General features: G+C 52.2%; 1 protein-coding gene across 3 annotated transcripts in view; it reads left to right on the forward strand.

Annotated features, from left to right (window-relative positions):
• DHX34 (DExH-box helicase 34) overlaps positions 1–8,647 on the forward strand; it is a 30,279-nt gene extending 21,632 nt beyond the window's left edge. For 2 of the 3 annotated variants that reach the window (XM_047789837.1, XM_047789836.1), the window contains exons 10-17: positions 638–877; positions 1,057–1,230; positions 1,522–1,630; positions 2,470–2,576; positions 5,417–5,692; positions 6,395–6,571; positions 6,743–6,881; positions 7,471–8,647. In XM_047789837.1, coding sequence (XP_047645793.1) covers positions 638–877; positions 1,057–1,230; positions 1,522–1,630; positions 2,470–2,576; positions 5,417–5,692; positions 6,395–6,571; positions 6,743–6,881; positions 7,471–7,604 — 1,356 coding nt within the window. In that variant the 3' untranslated portion in view covers positions 7,605–8,647. Of the gene's footprint in view, positions 1–637; positions 878–1,056; positions 1,231–1,521; positions 1,631–2,469; positions 2,577–3,959; positions 4,990–5,416; positions 5,693–6,394; positions 6,572–6,742; positions 6,882–7,470 lie in introns of those variants that run through there. The other variant, XM_047789838.1, reaches the window with a different exon arrangement.
• The last annotated feature ends 6,655 nt before the right edge of the window (positions 8,648–15,302 follow it).

Consider the following 15,302-nt stretch of genomic DNA (forward strand, 5'->3'; position numbering starts at 1 on the left):
CCAGGGATCAAACCTACATCCTCATGGATACTAGTTGGGTTCGTTCACCACTGAGCCACGATGGGAATGCCTGCACTTTTATTCTTGTCACTGTTGTGTGGTGCTGCACTTGCTCGTGTCATTAATATTCCTCAAGCATCTTTCCATTTGAGCACAGAGAATCGGCTCGGCGTGCTTCTCCGTGGTCGTGTAAATAACATCAGGGCGTCGCTGGTGTCACCATTGCCCTTGGCTACAGCAGGGAAGGTTGCGACCCAGCCTGGGCGGTCACCACCAAGGCCTCCCAGGGAATAACAGGTCCCCACATTGGGGACCACCCACCTGCCAGCCACTCTCAACATCGCTGACTACAGAGCAGAGGCTCGGCCTTTGTGGGACCCCAGGCACCGAGGAACCGCTCAGCGGCGTGGCCCCCTCTGCCCTTGTGCCCCTGCTCCGTGTCACATGCTAGCCTGTCTCCTCACTGGCCGGGGCTCAGCGGGAAACAGTGTCCAATCCAGTAGGGCCCCCGGGAGGCTGTTAACAGGACGCGGCAGGAGGGCTCTGTAATGTCATTGGAACCCCCGGGACCATCTGGGTCCAGAGCCCGCCTGGCCAGCTGCGTGTCCCTCACTCGGGCCCCCACTCCTACCTGCAGGAGCTGTTGGAGGACCACGGGCTGCTGGCCGGGACCCAGGCCCTGAAGCTGGGGGACAGCTACAGTCGGCTGCGGCAGCGCCGGGAGCGCCAGGAGCTCTACCAGCTGAAGCGCCAGCACGAGGAGGGGGCCGGGCGCCGGCGCAAGGTCCTGCGGCTCCAGGAGGACCAGGATGGTGGCTCCAGCGACGAGGACCGGGGTGGTGATGCCTCCCGGGGGGCCGGCGACGTGGACATCCAGGTGGGGCACCGTGGGGGTGTCTGTTGCCTGGGGAGGACGTGGACGGGCCCAGGGTCCGAGGGGGCACAGGAGGCAGGGTTCCAGGGACAGGAGGCTGCAGGACCCCTCGGGTCCATGTATCCCAGTACAAGGCCTTGGGGTTATGGGGAGAAACCCACCTTCCTCCGTGTTGCCACCAGGATGTGAAGTTTAAGCTCCGGCACGACCTGGAGCAGTTGCAGGAGGCCGCCAGCTCAGCCCAGGTCCGGACTCGGGACCAGATGACCCTGCTGAAGCTGGTGCTGGCCCGGGGCCTCTACCCCCAGTTTGCCATCCCCGACCCGTTCAACAGCAGCCGCAAGGACTCGGACCAGGTGGGTTTCCTTCCTGCCCCTTGTCACCTGCTCCCAGCGCCTGCTCTGTGCTGGAAACGCACAGTGACTGAAATGGCCCAGACCTGGCCTGCGTGGGGCTTCAGTTCCGTGGAAGTAACAGTCCAGGTGGATGACCCGGAGTGGTTGGGACTGGGCTGGGGACCCAGGGGCTGAGGGAGCAGAGATGGGGACCTGACCAGCCTGGGAGGGCTTCCTGGAGGCGGGAACCTGGCAGCGGGAAGGGCAGGTCCGAGGGCCTCCGGCAGCAGGCATTCCCTTCGGCTCCTCCAGATCTTCCACACTCAGGCCAAGCAGGGCGCTGTGCTGCACCCCACCTGTGTCTTTGCCAACAGCCCCGAGGTGCTGCACCCGCAGGAGCCGGAGGGCAAAGGGAGCCAAGGTACCGAGAGTCTGGGCGAGATGGGGGTGAGGGATGGGGGTAGGATGAGGTCCCTCCACCCCAGGGGAGACAGTGACCTCAGGGAGCTCCCGCCATCTGGGGTTACTCCCTTGCTCCTCCCCACACTCTGCCTTCGCTGGGGCCGTGGACGTGGGACCTGCTGGTCTTAGGAGCCAGACCTGGCTGGGTGGCCCTGGCGAGTCCGCCCCACACTGAGCCTCCCCCCACCTCCACGCGGTGCTGGCGTGTGGTGAACACGGCTCGCTGGCCTCCTGTTTGTAAAACAAGGAGCGTGCGTAGTGAAATGGTCAGTGGTAACCCCCCAGGGTTGTGGTTTTACACCCCCAAGATGGAACTGGAAGCTCGCTCTCTAACCTTTTAACGGCGGCAAAGGCTGCTCAGTTCACTCGCCTCCTGGTGCATTTCTTCCTTTCTGAAAACTTGAAATTTCCAGGCGTCTTGCACGCAGAGCGTGATGAGCTCCCTCTGTCCCCAGCCAGGACTTGTGTGACCATTTCGCCATCCTGGTGGCATTTTCTCCCTTTTTCCTGGCACACGTGAAAGCAGGTCCCAGATCTCTCATCAGTCGTCGTCGGCATCCCCATAGGGGCTTTTTTCTTCCCGTCACCACAGTGCCGTCACCCTGCCTCCCAGAACCAGCAGTCCTGACCAGCAGTGGGGAACGGCCACAGTCACAGTCACTTGGCACAGTGTTTAAACATCAGTGACAGGCGTTGATGGTTACACGCCTGAGGCTGCTCTTTGGCTGTGTGGATGCCTGGGGGTGGGGGTGGCGGTGGGGGGCGCGGGATGCTGAGCTGTCCTCTTGACGCTTTCAGACAACAGGGACCCGATGAGCAGCAAGCACCAGCTCCTCGCCTTCGTCTCCCTGCTGGAGACCAGCAAGCCCTACCTGGTGAACTGTGTCCGCGTCCCCGCTCTTCAGGTGGGTCCCCATCCCCAACTCCTGTCGCCGTGACTGTGTCCCCCAGGCCGCAGACTCACCTGGCCCTGGAGGGGCCGCCTTCCCCCAGGCTGGCTGCTGGGTCCTGTCTTCCTGTTCATCCGGTACCCGCCCAGCACCTGCCTGCCGGGCACAGGACCAGCGAAGGCAGAGGGAGCTCACGTCCAGCAGGGAGGGCGGACGTTAGCGGGAAACACAGCAGAGCACCTGGTGATGTGCTAGAGAGGGACACGTGTTTGGGGGCAGCAAAAAGAACAGGCTGGAGTTCCCAGGGTGGCTCAGCAGTAACGAACCTGACTGGTATCCACGAGGACTCAGGTTGGAGCCCTGGCCTCACTCAGTGAGTTAAGGATCCAGCATTGCCGTGCGCTGTGGTGTAGGTCACAGACCTGGTTTGGATCCCAATTTGCTGTGGCTGTGGTGCAGGCCAATGGTTACAGCTCCGATTCAACTTGTACCTCCGTGTGCCTCGGGTATGTCCCTAAAAGGACCAAAAAAACAAACAAAAGGAACGTGGTGGGGGGATTGGGGAGGGGACACGTTCTAGTGTGAAATTAGGCCATTGGTCTGGGTCTCATTGAGGGTGTGCAATCGAGCAAAGACCCGAGGGAGGGAGGGAGCCCTAGGCATCTCGGGGCGAAGAGCATCCTAGGTAGAGCAAAGAGCGAGTGCAAAGGCCCTGGGGCACCACATGCCTGGTGTGCACAGACTGGAACCCCGCCTCCCCCCTCCCCACGGTTCTCAGCAGAGCTGGGACAGGGCCTGACTTGGGGCAGTGGCCAGGAGCCCAGCAAGCAGATGACTGCAGTCACAGGGCAGGAGAGGCTGGTGGTGGAAGCCGAGGACAAGCTCAGATTGCACATATGTGTGTGTGTCTGCAGCCAGGAAGCGAGGCTCCTGACCCATGGCCACCACGCCTTGCGTGCTCCCTGCAGCCACCCTGCCGCTCCAGTCCTGGCCCCACTTCTCACTTCATGGGAGAAGATGAGGCTGGGGCGATGGTGGCAAGGAGGGTGTGTCGCTTGCCTCAGCCACAGAGCAAGTGAGTGGCCGAGCCAGAGATCAGGGCCGCGTGCCATGCCTAAGGGCTCTCCCCCGTCAGGTGGGTGTCCTGGGGAATTCCCCTTAGGGCGCAGTGGAAACGAATCCAACTAGTAACCCACGAGGCTATGGGTTCACTTCCTGGCCTCGCTCAGTGGGTTAAGGACCTGGCAGCGTTGCCGTGGCTGTGGTGTAGGCCAGCAGTTACGGCTCTGATTCAGCCTCGAGCCTGGGAGCCTCCCTATGCTGTGGGTACAGCCCTACAAAGACAAAAAAAGAGAAGGGTGTCCTGTTACCCCTTCAACACCTTGCTTCCATTCCAAGGAACAGAGAGGGGCTGCCGGAGCCTCGGGAGGTGCTGTCGACACGGTGACTTCCACTGACCCCGCTCCGCTGTGTCTTCAACACGAACCGAGTGGCCAGGCGCCGAGCCCTCCCCGGGGACCGGGGCTGGGGTCCTGATCAGAACAGACGGGGTCCCCTGCGGGGATGGGGCTCCCCTCTGAGTGGGGAGGAAGCACAGACGAATATGAAAGACCTGGCCAGACCTCCTGTCACCGCCGGACGGAGGAATGCTGGCCTTCAGCAGGACCGCAGGAGGGAGACGAGGGCTCGCCTGCTGAGATGCTGCCGCCTCTGTGATGGGCGATTTTAAACACACGTGAGAAGTAGATCACATGGCACGTTCCACTCGTATTCCGTCGACAGCCCCACAAAACCTCCACCTGTGGTCAGGCCTCTTCCATCTGCCTCCCCCTCCCTGTCGCATACAATTTTCCCCGACATAATTAGCGTGACATGCTTCAGAGAAAAGTTGCAAAAGTTGCAAGAAGTGTGCAGTGACCACTCTGCCATCCTGCAGGTGACATACAGTCTCTGCTTTATTCCCTGTCCACTCACCAACCTGTTGTAACAGGAGAGCTTACCCTCTGACTTCACGTTTCAAACTAAGTCGCAAAGAGTTCCTGGTGTGGCTCAGTGGAAGCGAATCTGCCAAGTATCCACGAGGACCCGGGTTCCATCCCTGGCCTCGCTCAGTGGGTTAAGGATCTGGTGTTGTTGTGAGCTGTGACATAGGTTGCACGCGAGGCTTGGATCCCGCGTGGCTGTGGCGGGGGTGTAGGCCGGCAGCCTCAGCTCTGATTGGACCGCTAGCCTGGGAACTTGCACACGCCACAGGTACGGTGCTAAGAGAAGACAATCAACTAAGTTGCTGAGAGAGTTCTCTGATGGCCTAGTGGGTTAAGGATCAGGTATTGCCACTGCTGTGGTGCGGGTTCCATCCCTGGCCTGGGAACTTCCGCCTGCCATGAGTGCAGCCAAAAAATAAAGTTGCTGCCACCAGTGCCCTTCACCTGGCCACACTGCAGCGTCGCCTCGGGTTAACCAGTGCTCGGTGCCTGCATGTTCTGAGAATAAGGTGCAGAGAGTGCCACGTGTTAGGCGCACGACCTGAGGGTGACAGGCATGTGCGGCCCCAACCCTAAGACGACGGAGAGGGCGCCCCTTAGCCACTGGCCTCCCCGCTTTCATAGGACCTGCTCTGTTTCGTGCTTTCGTTTGCACTGGGCTCGGAGTAGAGCACCAGCCCCGTGGGACAAGGGCTGAGGCTGCCTCATTCACGCTTGAATCCCCGGCAGCCGCGAGCATGTCTGGCACAGAGCGGGCGTGGGGTATTTGTCACGGGGCTGGCAGGTGGGCGGGCGGCTGGGAGCGCAGCCAGGTGGGGCCTCCCTGCAGAGGCGTCCTGCCCCTCACGTCCCCTGCCTACCCCCTTCCAGTCCCTTCTGCTGTTCAGCCAGTCCCTGGACACCAATGGTGACTGCTCCCGCCTGGTGGCCGACGGCTGGCTGGAGCTCCAGCTTGCGGATGGCGAGAGTGCTGTCCGCCTCCTGGCAGCTACCCTGCGACTCCGGGCCCAGTGGGAAAGCGCCGTGGACAGGCAGCTGGCTCAGGCCCGGCGGCGGCTGGACGACGATGACGAGGAGGCCACCCCAGGGCAGCGCGAGGAGGTGGTGGCCCTGAGCAAGGAGTTGCTGCAGTTTATGGCATCCAAGGTACCTGCCTCCTGGGTGCCTGCAGCCCCTTGGCCGGAGGGCCGGGCTTGTCAATATGTGTGCACATGGGGGTTTCAGACCAGAGAGAGTGATGAAAAACCCAAGGTCACACAGCTGATAAGGGGGGAAGATCTGACCCCATCAGCTTGGCTCCAGAGCCTGTGCTCTTAAACCCTACTGCTCTTACTCGAGACATGTAGTAACACCTGCTACTTGTACAGGTGACCCCTCACGAGCAGTTAGGGGCGTGCAGGGCATGAGAGAAGCTGAAAGTATCTCACTTCATGGAGGACAGGCGGGGAGAACTGCACAGAGGAGGTTAGAGGTGATCCCCCATGTCTTTAAGCGAGGGGGGCAGCCTGAGAATTGTTGTTGGGACCCAGGGGACCCAGGAAAGGGCAATAGGCTGATGAGGTGGAAGAAGCGGGGCATGGTGGCCAGATTTCCAGGCCAGACGGAAGGTCTGAGTGTCCCCACAAGTGATGGGAGAGAAGGGGAAGTGGGGTGAGGTGGGGGGTGAGGTGTCAGGGTCTGTTCGAGAGTATCTGAGAGCACATTGTAATTGGCTTAAGCAATCGCCTTAAGTAGATGGCCTCCATAACGGAAAAGTGCAGGTGTGGCCTTCAGGCACAGCTGGATCCAGGTGCTCTAGGAATGTCTGCCTGAGTCCATCTCCCCCATTTCCTGTCTGTCTCTGCTCAGGTTTCCTACAGCCTACGGCGGCTCACAGGACTGGAAGTCCAGAACCTCTATGTGGGCCCCCAGACTGTTACAGCTGCCCCCAGTCTCCCTGGCCTCTTTGGCAGCTCTGCCACATCCCCCCACCCCACCAAAGGGGGCTACGCAGTCACTGACTTCCTCACATACAACTGCCTCATGGTGAGCTCAGAACCCCCCGACCCCCATCCTCCTGCCTCTGAAAATGGCATTTGTGGGTTCTCCCCCCACCCCCAGTGGCATTCCAGCCTTGCCCAAGAATGCAGGTGATGTCCAGGCTGGCGATGGGGGGCAGAGTAGGAGCCCAGCCCTGACACAGCCCTCCTGGTTCAGAGCGACGCGGACTTGTACAGCGACTGCCTGCGCACCTTTTGGACCTGCCCCCACTGTGAGCTGCACATGCCTCTGACACCCTTGGAGCGCATCGCACACGAGAACACCTGCCCCCAGGCCCCGCGGGACGCTCCCCCAGGTGAGGCCCTGGCACCGGTGTCCGTCCTGCCTGCATGTTTCCTGTGTTTCTGGGCACTCTTGCAACACTCTGGGGACTCGTGACTTCAGTCCTCTGTCTGGCTGGGGTCACAAATGGGCTTTGTCACAAAGAACCAGAGCCTAGGACAGCAAGGGCCAGGAGCCACCTCGTTCTCTTGTGTCTATGTTGCTTTGTCTCTGTGTTGCTACTCTTTGGTCTGGTTCCGTGTCTCTGCTTCTGTCTCTCTCCCACTGTGTCTCTTGGTCTTTCCTGTCCCTGCTGCCACCTCTGCCTCCTGTCACCCAGTGGATAGACCCCAGCACAGGGTCTGGTGCCGTGGACCATGAGCTGGCACTTGTTGGGGAGATGGCAGCGGGTCCCAGGGCCCCCACCCCAGGGCTCTGTCTCTCAGCCCCTGTCTCTCTCGCTCCCTGGAACACACAGTAAAGACTTGCCTCTGTGTCGTGTTAATCAAGGAAGGCTTCTCGGAGGAGGCAGAGCTGGAGCCCCACAGGTTCCCGGGACTTGGGTGGGGGTGAGAGCACGCAGTGGAGCGCCCCCTCACGGCCTGTCTTGTCCCCTCCCTTAGGGGCTGAGGAGGCCGCCCCCGAGCCCCTCCGGAAGGTGTCTGCCCTGCAGAGGCCCTACCACTGCGAGGCCTGCCAGAAGGACTTTCTGTTCACGCCCACGGACGTGCTGCGCCACCAGAGGCAGCACGTGTGAGCCCGGGCAGCCCTGGACCAGGACCAGGGCTGGGACTCCCGAATGAGCCCCAGGCTCGCCCCGCAGGAAGGGGTGCCAGTTTGGGAATCAAGTCTCCTGCCACGCCCGCTCCTGCCCACCCGGGGAGTGGCAGCTGCCCCCTGTCAGTCCTGCTCACAGTCCTACCCTCCCCAGGAGGACACGGGGAGGAGAGGCTGAACAGGGACCTTGGGTTCCAGGAACGGAAGCCCCTGGCAACTGCTCTGTCCTGAGACTGTGCCTGTGGCCTCTGCTTTCTTTCACTTGAACTCGGGAGCCCCGGCACTGGCCCATCAACCTGTGTCATTTTGAGAGCTGGGCGGGGCGGTGTTCTTGTGGCCCCCAGGCTGTGGGGTCTGTGCATGGGCAGCTCTTAGCTGTCCCCTCTCCTCTCCGGACACAAAAAGCATAGAGAACATTGCAAACGACGTCGTGCCCATAAAACCTACCAACCAGCTGAAGCGGACAAATGTTTTTACAGACACAAATGACCACAGTTCACTCAAGAAACACACTGGGCCCTCCTGTCTCTATGAAGGAAACTGGATGCCTAGTCACAAACAGAGGACCGGCTGGGTGGGTTCCCGGGTGACGGCCTGACAGCGGCCCCTGTGCCTTTGGAAGAGGCACTGCTGGGCTCATCTTAGGGGCCAGCATTGCCCTGGTGCCCGATCAGACAGGGCAGTGCCCACATCAGACTCCTTCCTCGAGGTTTGGCGGCTCATGGTCAGCAATACGTAAACCAGTTGTTCTCCAGGGCCGCGGGGCGTTTACTCGAGGAATGTGGAGTTTAGCTTTTGAACATCAGCCAGCATAATTGGAAAGAGAAATTGCATTTGACAAAGTTTAACACCCTCTGGCCTTAGGGAAACCCCTGGGTCCTTTCTGGCCAACAGTTTTTTTCCTCTGACAACTGAACGCAGCTGAACCATTTTTCCCAGAGGTTTCATTTTGATACGGAAGTCTTGTCTTTGGTTTTGTTGCATAATAATAAATAAATGTAAATAAATAAAATATAAAGTCAAGTTAAAATAGATAAAATCATTAATAAGATCATAAAAATTTAAAAGTGCAAGTGTGAAATGGTAACTTTGAACTTCCTCAAAGGTAAAGGCGTGCTTTGTAAAAGACACTATTAAGAAAATGAAAAGGCGGAGTTCCTGTCCTGGCGCAGCGGAAACAAATCCGACTAGGAACCATGAGGTTGCAGGTTCCATCCCTGGCCTCGCTCAGTGGGTTAAGGATCCAGCGTTGCCGTGAGCTGTGGTGTAGGTCACAGATGCAGCTCAGATCCGACGTTGTTGTGGCTGTGGTGAGGCCAGCAGCTGTAGGTCTGATTTGACCCTAAGAGCCTGGGAATGTCCATATGCGACGGGTATGGGCCTAAAAAAAACACAAAAGAATGAAAATGAAAAGGCAAAGCCAAGTGGAGTCTTGGAAGAAATACTCATATGTTTGCCAACAAATTCATCAAATTGGCAGAATATAAGATTAACTTTCAGGAGACAGGATTAAGGCAGGCGGACTAGAAGGACTGGAGCTCAACTTCTCTCCTAAGAACAACAAAATTCACAACTAAAGACTGAGCACACTTCACCAAAATGGACCGGAAACCTTAAAAAAGATACCCTACTCTAGAAGAAAAAGAGGCCACATCAAGAGGTAGGAGAGGCCATTTCGTGATATAAACAATCCCGTACCTCCCAGGTGGGAAGCTCCACAGACTGGAAACTAACTGGTTCACAGAGACTCCCCTACAGGAGTGAGAGTTCTGAGCCGCACATCAAATCCTCACGTGCGGGGAGCTGGCACTGGGAGAAAGAGCCCTGGAGCATCTGGCATTGAAGGCCAGTGGGGCTCGTGTGCAGGAGCTCCTCGGGACTGGGGGAAATGGAGACCCCATTCTTAAAAGGCGCACACAGACTTTCACGTGCACTGGGTCCCAGGGCAGAGCAAGGTCTCCATAGGAATCGGGGTCAAACCTGACTGCAGTTCTTGGAGGACATCCTAGGAAAACAGGGGTGAATGTGGCTTGTGGTGAAGGAAGGACATTGAAAGCAAAGCTCTCGGGAATATTCAGCAGCAGTGCCTTTCTCTGGAGGTGGCCATTTGGGGAAAACCCGGCCCCACCCGTCAGTCAGCTGCTGAGAAGCCCCAGGGCAAACAACAACCCAGGTGGGATCACAGCCCCACCCCTCAGTAAACAGGCTCCCTAAAGACTCCTCAGGCACACAGCTGCCTCTAATCCCATCCAGAGACTAAGCCCCACCAGAGGGATTAGAATCGGCTCCTCCTACCAGGGGGCAGGCATCAGCCCCTCTCATCAGGAAGCCTACAGCAAGCCCCCATACTGACTGCAGCCACAAGGGGGGCAGACACCAGAAGGAAGAGAGGCTACAACTCTATTATCTGTAAGAAGGTCACCACACCAAAAACCTATAAAAATGAAAAGACAGAGGACTATAACTCAGATGAGAGAGAAAGAAAAAAACCCAGAAAAACAGCTAAGCCATGAGGAGATTCTCAGCCTCCAGGAAAAAGACTTTAGACTGTTGATGCTGAAGATGATGCAAGACGGAAATAAACTGGAGGCAAAGAAGGATAACTTACAGGAAACACTGAGCAAAGAGATACAAGATATAAAACTTAAGAAGAGATGCAAAATACAATCACTGAAATAAAAAATTCACTAGAAGCAGCTAACAGCAGAATACAGGAGGCAGAAGAACGAATAAGTAAGGTGGAGGAGAGATTAGTGGAAATTGCGGATGCAGAACAGAAAAGAGAAAAAAGATTGAAAACAAATGAAGAGAGTCTCAGGGAACTCTGGGACAATGTTAAATGCACCAACATCCGTATTATAGGGGTGCCAGAAGGAGAAGAGAGAGAGAAGGAGACAGAAAAAATATTCCAAGAGATAATAGCTGAAAACTTCCCTCACATGGGGAAGGAACCACTCACTCAAATCCAGGAAGCACTACAAGTACCATATAAAATAAACCCAAGGAGGAACACCCCGAGACACATACTAATCAAACTGACCAAAATTAAAGACAAAGAAAATCTTGGAGTTCCCACTAGGAACCATAAAGTTGCGGGTTTGGTCCCTGCCCTTGCTCAGTGGGTTAACCATCTGGCATTGCCATGAGCTGTGGTGTAGGTTGCAGACCTGGCTCGGATCCTGCATTGCTGTGGCTCTGGCATAGGCCAGGGGCTACAGCTCCGATTCAACCCCTAGCCTGGGAACCTCCATATGGCGCTGAAGCGGCCCAAGAAATAGCAAAAAGAAAAAAAAAAAAAAATCTTGAAAGCAGCTAGGGGAAAGAAACAAATAACATACAAGGGAACCCCAATAAGGTTATCGGCAGATTTTTCAAAAGAAACTCTGCAGGCCAGAAGGGAGTGGCATGATATACTCAATGTGATGAAAGGAAAAATCCTCCAACCAAGATTACTCTACCCAGCAAAGCTCTCGTTCAGATTTGAAGGAGAAATCAAAACCTTCACAGATAAGCAAAAGCTGAGAGAATTCAGCAACACTAAACCAGCCTTCCAACAAATACCAAAGGAACTTCTATAGGCAGAAAAGAATAAGAGAAGAAGGAAAGGAAAAAGAGCAGCAAAAACAAATCCAAAGTAATTAATAAAATGGCAATAAGAACATACATATCAATAATTACCTTAAATGTGAATGGACTAAACGCCCCAACCAAAAGACATAGACTGGCTGAGTGGATACAAAATCAAGACCCATATATATGCTGTCTTTAAGAGACCCACTTCACTTCTAGGGACACATACAAATTGAAAGTGAGAGGATGGAAGAAAATATTTCATGCAAACAGGGATCAAAAGAAAGCTGGAGTAGCAATACTCATATCAGACAAAATAGACTTAAAAATGAATATTTTCAGGGACAAAGAAGGACATTACATAATGATCAAAGGATCAATCCAAGAAGATGATATAACAATTTTTTTTTGTCTTTTTGCCATTTCTAGGGCTGCACCCGTGGCATATGGAGGGTCCCAGGCTAGGGGTTGAATCAGAGCTGTAGCCGCCAGCCTACACCACAGCCACAGCCAGATCCGAGCCATGTCTGCAACCCACACCACAGCTCACGACAATGCTGGATCCTTAACCAACTGAGCAAGGCCAGGGATTGAACCTGCAACCTCGTGGTTCCTAGTCAGATTTGTTAACCACTGTGCCACAACGGGAACTCCATAACAATTTTAAATATCTACGCACCCAACACAGGTTCACTACAATATATAAGGCAACTGCTAACAACCTTAAAAGGACAAATCGACAATAACACAATCATAGTGCGGGACTTTAACACCCCACTTACAGCAATGGACAGATCAACCAGACAGAAAATCAATAAGGAAACACAGGCCCTGAATGAAGCATTAAACCAGATGGACTTAATAGATATTTATAGGACATTTCATCCAAAAGCAACAGAATACACATTCTTCTCAAGTGCATATGGAACATTCTCTAAGATTGATCATATCCTGGGCTACAAACCCAACCTCAGTAACTTTAAGAAAATTGAAATCATATCAAGCATCTTTTCCGACCACAACGCTGTATGACTGGAAATCAACAAAAAAGCTGCAAAAAACACAAACACGTGGAGACTCAACAGCATGCTACTAAACAACCAATGGATCACTGAAGAAATCAAAGAGGAAATTAAAAAATACCCAGCAGCAAATGACAACGAAGATATGACACTCCAAAACCTATGGGATGCAGCAAAAGCCGTTCTAAGAGGAAAGTTTATAGCAATACAAGCCCACCTCAGGAAACAAGAAAAAGCCCAAATAAACAAACTAACTTTACATCTAAAGCAGCTTGAGAGAGAAGAACAGACAAGACCTAAAGTTAGTAGAAGGAAAGAAATCATAAAGATCAGAGCAGAAATCAATGAAATAGAAACAAAGAAAACCATAGAAAAGATCAATGAAACGAAAAGCTGGTTTTTTGAAAAGATCAACAAAATTGATAAACCCCTAGCCAGACTTATCAAGCAAAACAGAGAGAGGACTCAAATCAATAAAATTAGAAATGAAAAAGGAGAAGTAACAATGGACACCACAGAAATACAAAGGATCATAAAAGACTACTATATGCAACTATATGCCAATAAAATGGAAAACCTAGAAGAAATGGACAAATTCTTAGAAAAGTACAATCTTCCAAGACTAAACCAAGATGAAATAGAAAAGGCGAATGGACCCATCACAAGAACTGAAATTGAAACCGTGATTAAAAAACTTCCAACAAACAAAAGTCCAGGACCAGATGGCTTCACAGGCGAATTCTATCAAACATTTAGAGAAGAGCTAACACCTCTCCTTCTGAAACTATTTCAAAAAATTGCGAAGAAGGGATACTCCCAAACTCATTCTATGAGGCCACCATCACCCTGGTACCAAAACCAGACAAAGACTCCACAAAAAAGAAAACTATAGGCCAATTTCACTGATGAACATCGATGCAAAAATCCTCAACAAAATAATAGCAAACTGCATCCAACAATATATTAAAAAGATTGTACATCATGATCAAGTGGGATTTATCCCAGGGATGCAAGGGTTCTTCAATATCCGCAAATCCATCAGTGTGATACACCACATTAACAAACTGAAGAATAAAAACCATATGATCCTCTCAATAGACATGGAAAAAGCCTTTGACAAAATCCAACACCCATTTTTGATAAAAACCCTTCAGAAAGTGGGCATAACGGGAACCTACCTCAACATGATAAAGGCCATATATGACAAACCCACAGCAAACATCATTCTCAATGGTGAAAAGCTGAAAGAATTCCTGCTGAGATCAGGAACAAGACAAGGATGTCCACTCTCACCACTACTCTTCAACATAGTTCTGGAAGCCCTAGCCACAGCAATCAGAGAAGTAAAAGAGATAAAAGGAATCCAAATTGGAAAGGAAGAAATAAAACTATTTCTATTTGCAGATGACATGATACTATACCTAGAGAATCCTAAAGACTCTACCAGAAAACTGTTAGAGCTTATCCACCAATTTGGCAAAGGTGCAGGATACAAAATCAATACACAGAAATCGATAGTGTTTCTATATACTAACAATGAAAAAGCAGAAAAGGAAATTAGGGAAGCAATCCTGTTTACCATCTCATCCAAAAGAATAAAATACCTAGGAGTAAACCTACCTAAAGAAACAAAAGACCTGTACTCTGAAAACTACAAGCCACTGATGAAAGAAATCAAAGATGACACAATAGATGGAAAGATATACCATGCTCGTGGATTGGAAGAGTTAATATGATCAAAATGACTATACTACCCAAGGCAATCTGCAGATTCAATGCAATCCCTATCAAATTACCAAGGACATTTTTCACAGAACTTGAACAAAATATTTTAAAGTCTGTTTGGAAGCACAAAAGACCCAGAATAGCCAAAGACATACTGAAAAAGAAAAATGGAGCTGGAGGAATCAGGCTCCCGGACTTCAGACTATACTACAAAGCAACAGTCGTCAAAACTGCATGGTACTGGCACAAAGACAGAAATATAGATCAGTGGAACAGGATAGAAAGCCCAGAATTAAACCCATGCACCTACAGCCAACTAATCTATGACAAAGGAGGCAAGACTATACAATGGAAAAAGGACAGCTTGTTCAATAAGTGGTGCTGGGAAAACTGGACAGCCACATGGAAAAGAATGACATTAGAACATTCCCTAACACCATACACAAAAATAAACTCCAAATGGATGAAAGACCTAGGTATAAGACCAGACACTATCAAACTCCTAGAGGAAAACATAGGCCAAACACTCTCTGACAAAAATGACAGCAACATCTTCTCAGATCCATCTATCAGAGTATTGACAATAAAAAGAAAAATAGGGAGTTCCTGTCATGGCGCAGTGGTTAACGAATCCAACTAGGAACCATAAAGTTGCGGGTTCAGTCCCTGCCCTTGCTCAGTGGGTTAACGATCCGGTGTTGCCGTGAGCTGTGGTGTAGGTTGCAGACGCAGCTCGGATCTGGCATTGCTGTGGCTCTGGCGTAGGCTTGGCAGCTACAGCTCCAATTCGACCCCTAGCCTGGGAACCTCACATATGCCGCTGAAGCGGCCCAAGAAATGGCAAAAAGACAAAAAAAAAGAAAGAAAAAGAAAAGAAAAAAGAAAAATAAACAAATGGGACCTAATCAAACTTCAAAGTTTCTGCACAGCAAAGGAAACCCTAAACAACACAAAAAGACAACACACAGAATGGGAGAAAATCTTTGCAAGTGAATCCACTGACAAAGGATTAATCTCCAAAATTTATAAACAACTTCTGCAGCTCCATACCAAAAAAACAAACAAGCCTATCCAAAAATGGGCAGAAGATCTAAACAGACAATTCTCCAAAGAAGACATACAGATGGCCGAGAAACACATGAAAAGATGTTCAACGTCACTCATTATTAGAGAGATGCAAATCAAAACCACGATGAGGTACCACCTTACACCAGCCAGAATGGCCATCATCCAAAAGTCTATAAACAAGAAGTGCTGGAGTGGGTGTGGAGAAAAAGGAACCCTAGTACACTGTTGGTGGGATTGTAAATTGGTGCAACCACTGTGGAAAGCAGTATGGAGGGTCCTCAGAAAACTAAACT

The sequence above is a fragment of the Phacochoerus africanus genome, chromosome 8, assembly GCF_016906955.1.
Source record: "Phacochoerus africanus isolate WHEZ1 chromosome 8, ROS_Pafr_v1, whole genome shotgun sequence".
Lineage (NCBI taxonomy): Eukaryota > Metazoa > Chordata > Mammalia > Artiodactyla > Suidae > Phacochoerus > Phacochoerus africanus.